The sequence below is a fragment of the Maniola hyperantus genome, chromosome 26, assembly GCF_902806685.2.
Source record: "Maniola hyperantus chromosome 26, iAphHyp1.2, whole genome shotgun sequence".
Taxonomy (NCBI): domain Eukaryota; kingdom Metazoa; phylum Arthropoda; class Insecta; order Lepidoptera; family Nymphalidae; genus Maniola; species Maniola hyperantus.
Window position 1 is genome coordinate 5246798 of NC_048561.1, and position 13434 is coordinate 5260231.

At 37.9% G+C, this 13434-nt stretch overlaps 2 protein-coding genes across 17 annotated transcripts in view; both read left to right on the plus strand.

Annotated features, from left to right (window-relative positions):
* The window catches only part of LOC117994331 (zinc finger protein 260-like), a 94302-nt gene that overhangs the window by 43601 nt on the left and 37267 nt on the right, over positions 1 to 13434 (plus strand). Inside the window, exons 5-6 of one of the 16 annotated variants that reach the window (XM_069507692.1) lie at positions 11518 to 11691; positions 11953 to 13416. The exons of 14 other annotated variants lie outside the window; for them this stretch is intronic. In XM_069507692.1, coding sequence (XP_069363793.1) covers positions 11518 to 11691; positions 11953 to 13208 — 1430 coding nt within the window. In that variant the 3' untranslated portion in view covers positions 13209 to 13416. Of the gene's footprint in view, positions 1 to 8384; positions 9775 to 11517; positions 11692 to 11952; positions 13417 to 13434 lie in introns of those variants that run through there. One more of the 16 variants, XM_069507696.1, reaches the window with a different exon arrangement.
* LOC138404246 (zinc finger protein 28-like) lies at positions 79 to 6391 on the plus strand. Its single transcript, XM_069507778.1, has one exon. The coding sequence runs from the start codon at positions 79 to 81 to the stop codon at positions 1333 to 1335; it is 1257 nt and encodes a 418-aa protein (XP_069363879.1). The 3' UTR covers positions 1336 to 6391.

Below are 13434 nucleotides of genomic sequence, written 5' to 3' on the forward strand. Positions count from 1 at the left end.
TATATTATATTCCCGGCCTTTTCAAGTCAAATAATTTTTGGAAAAGAAAAAGTAACAAAAAAGTCAACGAAAGTAATTATGCCGTTTTGTTTTGTAGGTAAGCATCAGTTAATCGTCAAAACTGAAATTACCGAAGATACCAAGAAGAGTAACATTAAAGATGAAGTCAAGAAGATAGTAAATAAGCCTACAATAACGAAAACTGTTAACATTACTATGGATAAAGGACTGTTTAAAACGATAAAACGTGCACGCTGCACTCCAGTTTTTGAAAAAGACAAACATTGTAACAACTTTGAAGTTGTATTAGCACATTCTACTGCAACGCCTATCCGAAACCATAACGGGTTCGCCTATACGTGTATCTTTTGTACGGATCACTTTAAATACCCAGCTGATTTAAAAACTCACACATTAATGAAACATAACAACAGCGACGATAGACGCAAGTTCATGAAGACACAAACCTCTGGTGGTTATTTACTAAAGCTTGATATTACCATGTTGAAATGTAACATATGTGACGAAAGCATTGACACAATAGAAGAGTTATTTGACCACTTGCAAAACGAGCATAAGAAGCTTATATATACAGATATAAAGAATCAGATGGTTCCTTTCAAATTTAATGGAGAAGAATTGAAATGTGCCGTTTGCCCTCGTGTCTTCACCACGTATAAAGTCTTGTTAGGACACATGCGTACCCATTACAGGAATTATGTATGCGAGATTTGTGATTACGGATGTCTCAATCGGAAGTTGATGTTAACTCATAAGAAATCACATAAAACAGGCTCCTTCGAATGCGACACGTGCAATAAAGTCTTTGAGACTTTTCAGAAGATGAGACAGCATGCTTATACAATCCATAAATTTAAAAGCATGCCTGCCAAATGTACTGTCTGCAATGAGCGGTTCAAAAGCTTCCCAATAAAGGACCAGCATATGATTACAGTGCATGGAATGACGCCGGTAGTTCGCAAATGTTTGGCTTGTGACAAGATATTTCCTACACAACTCGCTTTGAGAATACACACGAAGAAATATCATTTAATGGAAAGGGACTACAAGTGTAAAGAGTGTGAGATGAAGTTCTTTGCCAAAGATCAGTTGAAATGCCACATGTTAAAGCACTCAGGCAAGAAGGATTTCCAATGTGACGTTTGCTTGAAATGGTTCACTAGGAAGTATGTGCTGAGTGAGCATATGCGTATTCATATGAACGATAGGCGGTATAAATGTCTGCAGTGCGGTCGGGGGTTCGTGCAGAAGTGCAGCTGGCGGGGTCACATGCGCACTGTACATGGAGAGACTGATATTACTGTATTGTACTAAAAACTATGCTCTTACTAATAGACACGCACCTGTAACTTATCGGAGTTATGTGCGTTTTACATGTGTTTTGTATGTGCGTGTTGCAGAATAATTGCATCCCAATTCGCCTTACGAATACACACGTAGAAAGACAACGTAATGGAAAGGAATTTTAAGTGTTAAGGTTGCGAAATGAAGTATTTTTCCAAAGAGCAGTTAAAATTTCACATGTTGAAACACTCTGGCAAGAAGGATTTTCAATGTGACGTTTGTTTGAAATGGTTCACCAGGAAGTATGTGCTGAGTGAGCATTTGCGTATTCATATGAACGATAGGCGGTATAAATGCCTGCAGTGCGGTCGGGGGTTCGGGCAGAAGTGCAGCTGGCGGGGTCACATGCGCACTGTACATGGAGAGACTGATATTACTGTATTGTACTAAAAACTATGCTCTTACTAATAGACACGCACCTGTAACTTATCGGAGTTATGTGCGTTTTACATGTGTTTTGTACGTGCGTGTTGCAGAATATTTGCATCCCACTTCGCCTTACGAATACACACGTAGAAAGACAACGTAATGGAAAGGAATTTTAAGTGTTAAGGTTGCGAAATGAAGTATTTTTCCAAAGAGCAGTTAAAATTTTACATGTTGAAACACTCTGGCAAGAAGGATTTTCAATGTGACGTTTGTTTGAAATGGTTCACCAGGAAGTATGTGCTGAGTGAGCATTTGCGTATTCATATGAACGATAGGCGGTATAAATGCCTGCAGTGCGGTCGGGGGTTCGGGCAGAAGTGCAGCTGGCGGGGTCACATGCGCACTGTACATGTAGAGATAGATAATAGCGTGTTGTACTAAAACTATGTAATTTTATATTTGTACGAGTCGGAGAGAAATAGTTCCGTACCATCGTACCAGAAATCACAAACCAGTATAGTAAAAATTTGTAAGTTAATGACGGACTGCGCCATTTTGATGTGATTTAGTAAACTAATTTTATTTGGTCGGGAACACATCATAATTTTTTTTGTGATGTAACCAAAAATTAACGGTTTTCGGATTTTTCCTTTAGGTACTCGTGCCAAAAGACTGCTTTCTGTCACATTTCATGATTCTAGGTCAACGGGAAGGTACCCTGTAGGTTTTGGTTTCCTCGAATGACAGACAGACAGACAACGAAGACGATTCGTTTTTCCTTTTAAAATACATAGAATATAGATACATTATATTACCCATCGCCGGCTCAGTACTGAGTACGGGTCTTATCTCAGAACGCGAAGGGTTCCACCATAGTCTACCACGCTGACCCAGTGCGGGTTGGCAGACTTCACACACCCTTGAGAACATTATGGGAACTCTCAGACGTGCCGGTTTCCACACAATGTTTTCCTTCACCGTTAAATCAAGTGATATTTAATTAATTAAAACTTCGATAAGTTAGAAGTGCGTTCCCCAGATTGAAACCCCGGCCTTACGGATAAGAGACCGATGTCATAACCACTAGGCTATCACCGCTATAGCCCTAGACCTGACATTTAAGTTCAGAGATTGTGTATTTGCAACTGTAGGTCGATTTCGTAAAACCTGCATCAATCATTATGAGCGAGCGTCAACCAATCAGAGGTGATTGCGATCGTGACATTGTAGCTGTCATTCTACCGCAGTCGAGCAGCTGAATTACCATAATCTTTAAACTAAACTAAATTGACTAGTCTAAGGGTGCCTTTCCACCAGAGATGTGCTATGCGGCTATGCTGCAAAGATGTGAAATCTACGGGGACGTCCATAAATTACGTGAGGTGTTTTTTTTAATTTTCTGTCCCCCCCCCCCCCCCCCTCCCCTGGTGAGATGTCGTGAGATTTTATTCAACCCCCTCCCCCATCCCCCAATCTCACGTGAGATTTTTCAAAATGTGGGTTTCTTACGTAAACGCGTTGGATTGTTATTGTAAAAGGAAAAAAAAAATGTTTCGTGCTTTTATATTACTAGTCTTAAGTGTAATAAAAATTTAACATTAGAATGCTTAAATCGTATTACGATTACGCTTAAGATTAAGTCTAAAGCATGCACAATCTGGATTAAATGGACCAAAATAGTATAATTTTTTTTTTGTTTCAATCAGAAAGAAAATTGCGTGATATTTGCCGAGACCCCCCCCTCTCTCCAACGTAAGATTACATGAGATTTGACTGGACCCCCTCCCCCCCTTAAACATCTCACGTAATTTATGGATGCCCCCTACGCTACGAAAATATGTGACCGTTTCCACCAATGCTAAGCTATATATGTGACCGTTTCCACCAATGCTAAGCTATATATGTGACCGTTTCCACCAATGCTAAGCTATATATGTGACCGTTTCCACCAATGCTAAGCTATATATGTGACCGTTTCCACCAATGCTAAGCTATATATGTGACCGTTTCCACCAATGCTAAGCTATATATGTGACCGTTTCCACCAATGCTAATCTATATATGTGACCGTTTCCACCAATGCTAAGCTATGTAGCTGTGCGTACTGTAGGTACCTATTATGCTCTGCACATAGCTACACCACTCGCGACGGCCCATAGCAGGCATCCATAGCACGCATCCTTCCATATAAAAAAAACCGGCCAAGTGCGAGTCAGGCTCGCACACTGAGGGTTCCGTACTACACTCGTATTTTTTCGACATTTTGCACGATAATACAAAAACTATGATGCATAAAAATAAATAAAAATCTGTTCTAGAATGTACAAGTGAAGACCTGTCATATGATACCCCACTTGATATAGTCACTCACTTCGAAAGTTGAAAATACTAATTATAAGTTCATGACCACAATTTAATTTTTTTTGTGTGATCTAGCCCTAAATTCACGGTTTTCAGATTTTTCCCCAAATGTCAGCTATAAGATCTACCTACCTGCCAAATTTCATGATTCTAGGTCATCGGGAAGTACCCTGAAGGTTTCTTGACAGACAGACAGACAACAAAGTGATCCTATAAGGGTTCCGTTTTTCCTTTTGAGGTACGGAACCCTAAAAAACATATTATCTTAGTTGAATCCGTTTCCACCAGTGCTAGGCTATGTGCACCAATGAATATGATTGGTTGCATATCAATAACGCATCCATAGCAACGCAGCATAGTACATCTCTGGTGAAAAGCAGCCAGAAATCTTGTGCTATCCTTTTCCACAAGGCACGTTTTGAAAGGGACAGCAAATAGCAATACATTTAGACCTGTAATTTTACAATAAACAACTGAATTGCAATAATCTTTAAACCAAACTAAAACAGGCGACAGGTCGAAATGGCAATCGGGGAATGAACGCCCCGCTCATCTGCGCAGCCCCGCGTTAACGCGGTGCGGGTGACGTGCGGATGTGCGGGGCGTCCCCCGCCTCATACCCCGATTGTCATCTCGACCTGTCGCGGACTATAGCTACCCTACTCTGCAGGGAGCATAATGAAAGGGATAGCTGTACATTTAGCGTTTAAACTACCGCGATTGATTTTCATTAATAATAAGGACCTTGGATGGGTTCGAAACTAGTCGGGCTAACGTCGACTAAGCACGTGAGTACAGCCGGATATTATTTATAATATTTAAAAATATATAAATTTAATAGCCTCGATAGCTCAACGGTTATAGGAGCGGACTAAGAACCGAAAGGTCACCGGTTCAAATCCCACCCGTTGCACTATTGTCGTACCTACTCCTAGCACAAGCTTTACGCTTAATTGGAGGGGAAAGGGGAATATTAGTCGGCAATTTGGCTAATATTCTTTATAAAAAAAATAGACCTATTATCTTTGAGTTTGTGTACAATATAATAAGACAGGGAAGTCTTTAGGGCAACTTGTAACACGATCTTTCTGGATTTCTAATATTTTTAGGAAATAACCTAGCCTTTTCAAAAAGGTTGATTTAAGCTTTTAAAATAAGTATGTACATACACTACCCGGTAGTTAGGCACCGATTCCGTTGTCTTTCTCTAAACTAAATTTAGAGTATCTGCATCCTTTTCTTTTTAACAATGCTAAAAAGGGACAGAACATGAATTTTACATTTAAAGACTCTAAATTTTAATGCACGCTACAAATTTAAACAGTAGACTCGCGACTGCGCGCTAAAATCACGGGTTTTACCTTCTAAAAATTAAATTTAAAACTGTCAAACTGCAGCTGTCCTTTTTATATTACATTAGTAAGAAGAGTATGCGAATACTCTAAAATTAGGTTGTGTTCGGAATCAGTACCATTGCACATTTAAGAAAGAAATTACGAAATTAAAAATTAAGATTTTGAAATGAAGAAAGAGATAACGGTTTCGAGGGTTTGTCTCTGTCTCTGTCTGTAGGTTGAGATGGAAATCGGGGTATGAGGCGGGGGGACGCTCCGCACGTCACCCACGCTCGCCCGCACCGGGTTAGCGCGGGGGATGTGTGGGTGTGCGGGGCGTTCTCTCCCCTATTGCCATCTCGACCTGTCACGTACTATAGACGTATGAGTGACAGAGACAACGCTCTATGAAGCGGAAATCTCTTTCTAAAGTTCTTTGTACAATTATTTACTGCCGGTATCTATACATGTCACCGCATTGCATTGTACATAACGGCACCCAGCCAATTTTTTTTAATAATTAACTAGCTGATGCCCGCGACTTCGTCCGCGTGGATTTAGGTTTTTAAAAATCCTGTGGGAAGTCTTCAATTTTCTGGGATAAAAAGTAGCCTATGTCCTTCCCCGTGATGCAAGCTATCTGTACCAAATTTTGTCGAAATCGATCGAATGGTTGAGCCGTGAAAAGCTAGCAGACAGACAGACAGATACACTTTCGCATTTATAATAATATTATTATGGATATAATGGATTATGGATAAATTTCGAATTTCCCCATGCTGGGAATCGAACCCGGGACCTCTTATGAGACCATTGCGTTCATCACTGCGCCAGGCCGGTCGTCAATGCGCAATGCAATGCGGAGTATATTACTAGTGCTTAATAGTCTAATGTTTAGGTTAAGTAGTATTTAATCATGTAACTTATAATATGTATTATTTCTTCCTAATAAATAAATAATTATTATCAAAAACAGATTGTTTAGATTTTTTTTAAACTAGCTTATGCCCGCGAAATCGTCCGCGTGGACTGTAAAAATTTCAAACCCCTATTTTACCCCCTTAGGAGTTGAATTTTCAAAAATTCTTTCTTAGCGGATGCCTACGTCATAATAGCTATCTGCATGCCAAATTTCAGCCCGATCCGTCCAGTAGTTTGAGCTGTGCGTTGATAAATCAGTCAGTCAGTCACCCTTTCGTTTTATATATTTAGACTAGCTTATGCTCGCGACTTCGTCCGCGTGGACTACAAAATTTCAAAACCCTATTTCACCCCCTTAGGAGTTGAATTTTCAAAAATCCTTTCTTAGGGGGTGCCTACGTCATAATAGCTATCTGCATGCCAAATTTCAGCCCGATCCGTCCAGTAGTTTGAGCTGTGCGTTGATAGATCAGTCAGTCAGTCAGTCAGTCATTCAGTCAGTCAGTCAGTCACCTTTTCCTTTTATATATATAGATAAAATACTTTTTAGAACTTAATATAGGTATCATACCTACTCTCTCTTAGACGCATAAAAAGTGGAGAATAGAGATATGTATAAGTATCATGGTCAACCCATCGCCGGCTCACTACAGAGCACGGGCCTCCTCTCAGCATGAGAAGGGTTTGGCCTCAGTCCACCGCGCCTTTGAGAACAGTATGTAGAAGTCTGCAGGTTTCTTCACGATGTTTTCTGTCACCAGATGAAGCTATTAATCGCGGTGATATTTCTCGTAATTTTTCCGGGTTCCGTACCTCAAAAGGAAAAACGGAACCCTTATAGGATCACTTTGTTGTCTGTGTCTGTCTGTCTGTCAAGAAACCTACAGGGTACTTCCCGTTGACCTAGAATCATGAAATTTGGCAGGTAGAAAAATCTGAAAACCGTGAATTTGTGGTTACATCACACAAAAAAAATTAAATTGTGGTCATGAACTAATAACTAGTATTTTCAATTTTCTAAGTAAGATAATTATATCAAGTGGGGTATCATATGAAAGGTCTTCACCTGTGCATTCTAAAACAGATTTTTATGTATCATAGTTTTTGAATTATCCTGCAAAATGTCGAAAAAATACGACCGTAGTACGGAACCCTCATTGCGCGAACCTGACTCGCACTTGGCCGGTTTTTTTTAGCACTTAGACTCCTAGGCAAAAAAAATGTAACTCAACAAGAGAGGCATACTTGCGCCGCTTGCCGTTTTCAGCCATTTCTGCTGCGGCTCCCGTTAACAATTGACGGATTTCTAAATGACAGCTGCATGGAAACGATCGTCTTTGCACTAAGCAGCCCACCAGGTAGTGTTCCTAATAGTTACGTTGCTTATGTATTGCATATTTAAGAAGCCGATTCTGTTGTCTTTCTCTTAAATAAATTTAGAGTAATGCCCGTGATACACATGCCAGTTAATGGCATGCTAGGTGCTGGTAAGCTCGCATGCCAGGTACTAGCAGAATGTCAGTGCGTGATACACATGCTTGTAACTGGCGCGTGTGCTACTGCTCGATACACATGCGAGTAGCTCCTTCTTGCTTGTAACTGGCATGCTTTTGTGCGAGATCACGGTCAAAAAAGACGGAACATGAATTTTACATTTTTTTTTTTACTAAGCCTTTATTCTAATTCAATCATTATATGGTTTTATGCAATTTGTCACAAGAATTGCAGTTAAGTTACTATTATGACAATTAGTAGGTACTAACATATTTAAGATTAACTATTTTTTAAATTTTTTTTTAGAATTTTACATTTAAAGACTAAATTGTGCGCTCTAAAAATTAATTTTTTTTTAAAGAGTTTACCGAGTTACTTGCTGGCTTAGCAGAATCTGCTTTCCGAGAGAGAGTAGCTGCTTTGGTAGAGTCCACTGCTGTCCTTCATGCGGGATAAATAAACAAAAATAACAAAATAAATAAATGAATACTGTAGTGTTAATGGAAGTTAATGAATGTAATTTGACGTTTTGTTTTGTAGGTAATCGTCAGTTGATCGTCAAAAGTGAGATAACCGACGTTACCACGAAGAGTAATGTTAACGAAGAAGTCAAGAAGATAGTTGTGTCTAAAAAAGCTAAAAGCGCTAAAGTTAAAACACCTACTATTAACATAGTTATGGATAGAGGACAGTTCAAAACGATAAAAAGGTCACGCCCCACTACTTTGTCCGAAAAAGACAAACATGCTCACAATTTCGAGGTTGTGTTAGGAAATTCGACTGCAACACCGCTTTTAAGCCGTGACGGGTTTACCTATACGTGTTGTTTTTGTACGGAACACTACGTATACCCAGCGGAACTGAAATCTCATACATTGCTGAAACACGACAACAGCCACGATAGACGTGAGTTCATGAAGAAACAAAGTTCGAGTGGTTATGTTCTCAAACTTGATATTACTCTGTTGAAATGTAAAATGTGTGACGTGAACATAGACACCGTGGAGGGGTTGTTAGATCACTTGCAAAATGAACACAAAAAGTTAATCTATAGAGATGTAAAAAACCAAATCATTCCGCTTAAATTTGAAGGTGAAGATCTGCGATGTGCCATTTGCCATCTTGTCTTCAACAAATACAAAATCTTAGTAGAACACATGAAAACGCATTACAGAAATTATGTATGTGAAGTTTGTGATTACGGATGTATTAATCGGAGGGCGATGATAAACCACAAACAATCCCATAAAACAGGCTCCTTCGAATGTAACAAGTGCAGCAAAGTTTTTCGAACTGATCAGAAAAGGAAACAGCACTTTTATACGGTACACAAATTTATGAGCATGCCGAACAAATGTGGGATTTGTAATGAGAGGTTTAAGAGGAGTCCCTTGAAGGATCAGCATATGGTCGCCGTGCATGGGATGTCGCCTATCATTCGGAAGTGTTTATCCTGTGACAAAACGTTTACGACTCAAGTCGCGTTACGGATACACACGAAGAAATATCACTTGATGGAAAGAAATTTCCCGTGCACGGAGTGTGAGATGAAGTTCTTTTCTAAAGAGCGACTGAAATTCCACATGTTGAAGCACACGGGTCGGAAAGATTTCCAGTGTGACGTTTGCTTGAAGTGGTACACTAAGAAGTGGATTTTGAAGGAGCACATGCGCATTCATATGAACGACAGGCGGTTCACGTGTCTGCAGTGCGGTCGGGGGTTCGTGCAGAAGTGCAGTTGGCGGGGTCACATGCGTTCTGTACATGGAAAGATAGAATGTTAAACCTTAGATATCAATTTATTTTACAAGTTTTTTTAATATTTTATTATCACACATAATTTCAACTATTAGAATAAATTGTGTTACACTTTCAATCATGTTAAAATAATGAAAAATCTTACATTATAATTTAAGATTATAATATTAATACTAATACTATATATATGAAAGGAAAAGCTGACTGAATAAATAAATAAATAATAAATTTATTCATAAGAATGCAGGTGACATAACATGGAATGACTAATCTATCAACACACAGCTCAAACTACTGGACAGATGTGGCTGAAATTTCATGTCGATAATATGACGGTAGACGTTCGCTAAGAAAGGATTTTTGATATTTCAACCCCTAAGGGGGTAAAATAGAGGTTTGAAATTTTTGTAGTCCATGCGGATGAAGTCGCAGGGATAAGCTAGTATAAAATAATAATAGAGTAAGTTCGATATTTATTACGCAGCTTATGATCAGTCCTTAATAAAGTATATTACAGTGATGACTGTTTTATTTGATTTTTAAATGATGTTTTTTAGTCTTAGAATTAATAACAAGAAACCATAGCCTCGATTCTCTAGTCTCTCTCTAAATTTATAGTATCTGCATCCTTTTCTTTTTACTAATGCTAAAAAAGGAACGTAACATGACTTTCACATTTAAAGACTCTAAATTTTAGTGCACAATACAAATTTAAACAGTAGGTTCGCGAGTGCGTGCTAAAATCACGGGTTTTACCATCTAAAAATTAAATTTAGAAATGTCAAACTGCTTCTGTCCTTTTCATATTACAATAGTAAGAAGAGGGCGCGAATACTCTAAAATTAGGTTGTGCTTAGAATCGGTGCCAATGGCCCCGATTCTCTAGTCTCTCTCTAAACTAAATTTAGAGTATCTGCATCCTTTTCTTTTTACTAATGCTAAAAAAGGAACGGAACATGACTTTCACATTTAAAGACTCTAAATTTTAGTGCACAATACAAATTTAAACAGTAGGTTCGCGAGTGCGTGCTAAAAACACGGGTTTTACCATCTAAAAATTAAATTTAGAAATGTCAAACTGCTTCTGTCCTTTTCATATTACAATAGTAAGAAGAGGGTGCGAATACTCTAAAATTAGGTTGTGCTTAGAATCGGTGCCATTATCATATTCTCGCTTAGATGTTTAAAAGAACTTGAATCAGTAATTTATTATATCATCCCTGACATAGGCCTTTTGCTAAATAAAAAATTAAATTTGACTATTACTGTACTCTCACTGTTAAAGTGAGCTTTTTAATTGCTATAATTTTTTTACACAAATGTTTCGAAAATGTTTGCTGTCTGCAATTATGTATTCAGGTATGCCAATTTATTATTCTTCTCGCTAGGAAAGGCATTCCGAACCAGTGGTAGCGATGCATCCCGACTATTCGAAAGTACTTGTAAAAGTTTATTCGAATAAAAAAGATTTTTTTTATTTTTTTATGTTATTAACATTCGAATGCCTTGTTGTCTAAGAAGCAATTAGAGGTGATAATAAGTCTAAAATTATTATTGGAACTTCTACTTCTTTTGCTTGCACACTTGAAAAGAATTTTCCTTCCATGATATATTAATAATGCAATTGTTGAATAATTCTTTTTGCTATTTTTCACACTTATTGTGTTCCATTGGAACAGATAAATACTTATTGTACAACAAAAAATATGCATAAATCAATTTGTCACCGAACGAATTCGACGATGCTGCGATATCTTTTCTCCAATAATTGAATGCTAATTTAATATTATCTGTTTCTCTCTTCAATATTCAAGAGGGGGCTTAGATTGTTAAAAGTGAAAGTGGAGATTAATGATAATGAAGTTGAAGTATTAATAAAAGTAGACGAAAGTAATTATACTGTTTTATTTTGTAGGTAATCATCAGTTGGTCGTCAAAAGGGAAAAGCCCAAGGAGATAAATATTAATGATGAAGTCAAGAAGATGGCTAAAAAAACTGAAACCACTGTAGTTAATATACCCAACATACGCTTCTTCACTGTTGTGAAAGGACTGTCTGAAAGTGTTACGAATTCCGTTACCGAAAAAGGTAAACACTAATAATTTAAACCATTTTGAATCACCAACAAATCACAAACGAGACTATGCTCTAAGTACGTTTAAAAAAAAGAGCAACTGCTGAGATTCTTGCCGGCTTTTCTCAGTAGGACTTGCTTTCCAAACCAGTGGTAGAGTCTTGATAAATCATAATTGGCAGATGCTGTTCTTCATGTAGAATAAAAAATAAAAATAAATAAATGAATACTGTTGCTGGAAGTTGATGAAAGTAATTTGATATTTTGTTTTGTAGGTAATCGTCAGTTGATCGACAAAAGTGAGATAACCGACGTTGCTACCAAGAGTAATGTTAATGAAAAAGTCAAGAAGATAGTTGTGTCCAAAAAAGCTAAAAGCACTAAAGTTAAGACACCTACTATTAACATAGTTATGGATAAAGGACAATTCAAAACGGTAAAAAATTCACGCCCCACTCCTTTGTCCGAAAAGGACAAACATGCTCACAATTTCGAGATTGTGTTAGGAAATTCGACTGCAACACCGCTTTTAAGCCGTGACGGGTTTACCTATACGTGTTGTTTTTGTACGGAACACTACGTTAACCCAGCGGAACTGAAATCTCATACATTGATGAAACACGACAACAGCCACGATAGACGTGAGTTCATGAAGAAACAAAGTTCGAGTGGTTATTTTCTCAAACTTGATATTACTCTATTAAAATGTAAACCATGTGACGAAAACATAGACTCCGTGGAGGGATTATTAGATCACTTGCAAAATGAACACAAAAAGTTAATCTATAGAGATGTAAAGAATCAGATCATTCCGTTTAAATTTGAAGGTGAAGATCTTCGATGTGCCATTTGCCATCTTGTCTTCAACAAATACAAAATCCTAGTAGAACACATGAAAACGCATTACAGAAATTATGTATGTGACGTTTGTGATTACGGAAGTATTAATCGGAGCGCGATGATAAACCACAAACGATCCCATAAAATAGGCTCCTTCGAATGTAACAAGTGCAACAAAGTTTTTCGAACTGATCAGAAAATGAAACAGCACTTTTCTACGGTACATAAATTTATGAACATGCCTAATAAATGTGGGATTTGTAATGAAAGGTTTAAAACCAGTCCCTTGAAGGACCAGCATATGGTCGCCGTGCATGGAATGTCGCCTATCATTCGGAAGTGTTTATCCTGTGACAAAACGTTTACGACTCAATTCGCGTTACGGATACACACGAAGAAATATCATTTGATGGAAAGAAATTTCCCGTGCACGGAGTGTGAGATGAAGTTCTTTTCTAAAGAGCAATTGAAATATCACATGTTGAAGCACACGGGTCAGAAGGATTTCCAATGTGACATTTGCCTGAAGTGGTACACTAAGAAGTGGATTTTGAAGGAGCACATGCGCATTCATATGAACGACAGGCGGTTCACGTGTCTGCAGTGTGGTCGGGGGTTCGTGCAGAAGTGCAGCTGGCGGGGTCACATGCGTACTGTACATGGAGAGATAGATGATAAGGCAACGTCGTAGATAAGAAAAACCTTACATATTAATTTGTTTGAGAAGTTTTATAAATAGGTTATATATGTATTACACATAATTTTGTCTTTTCGAATAAATTGTGCTGCTTTTAAAATCAGGTGAATAATGATCATAATGAAAACATCTTTCTTTAAATTTTTAGATTATATTAATATGAAATAATAATAGGGTAAGTTCGGTGTTTATTAAATTATAGTTACAGTGTGTACTGTTT

Bases quoted from the DNA above. Each gene is read 5' to 3' on its own strand.
- LOC138404246 (XM_069507778.1), top strand. From the start codon at position 79: ATGCCGTTTTGTTTTGTAGGTAAGCATCAGTTAATCGTCAAAACTGAA.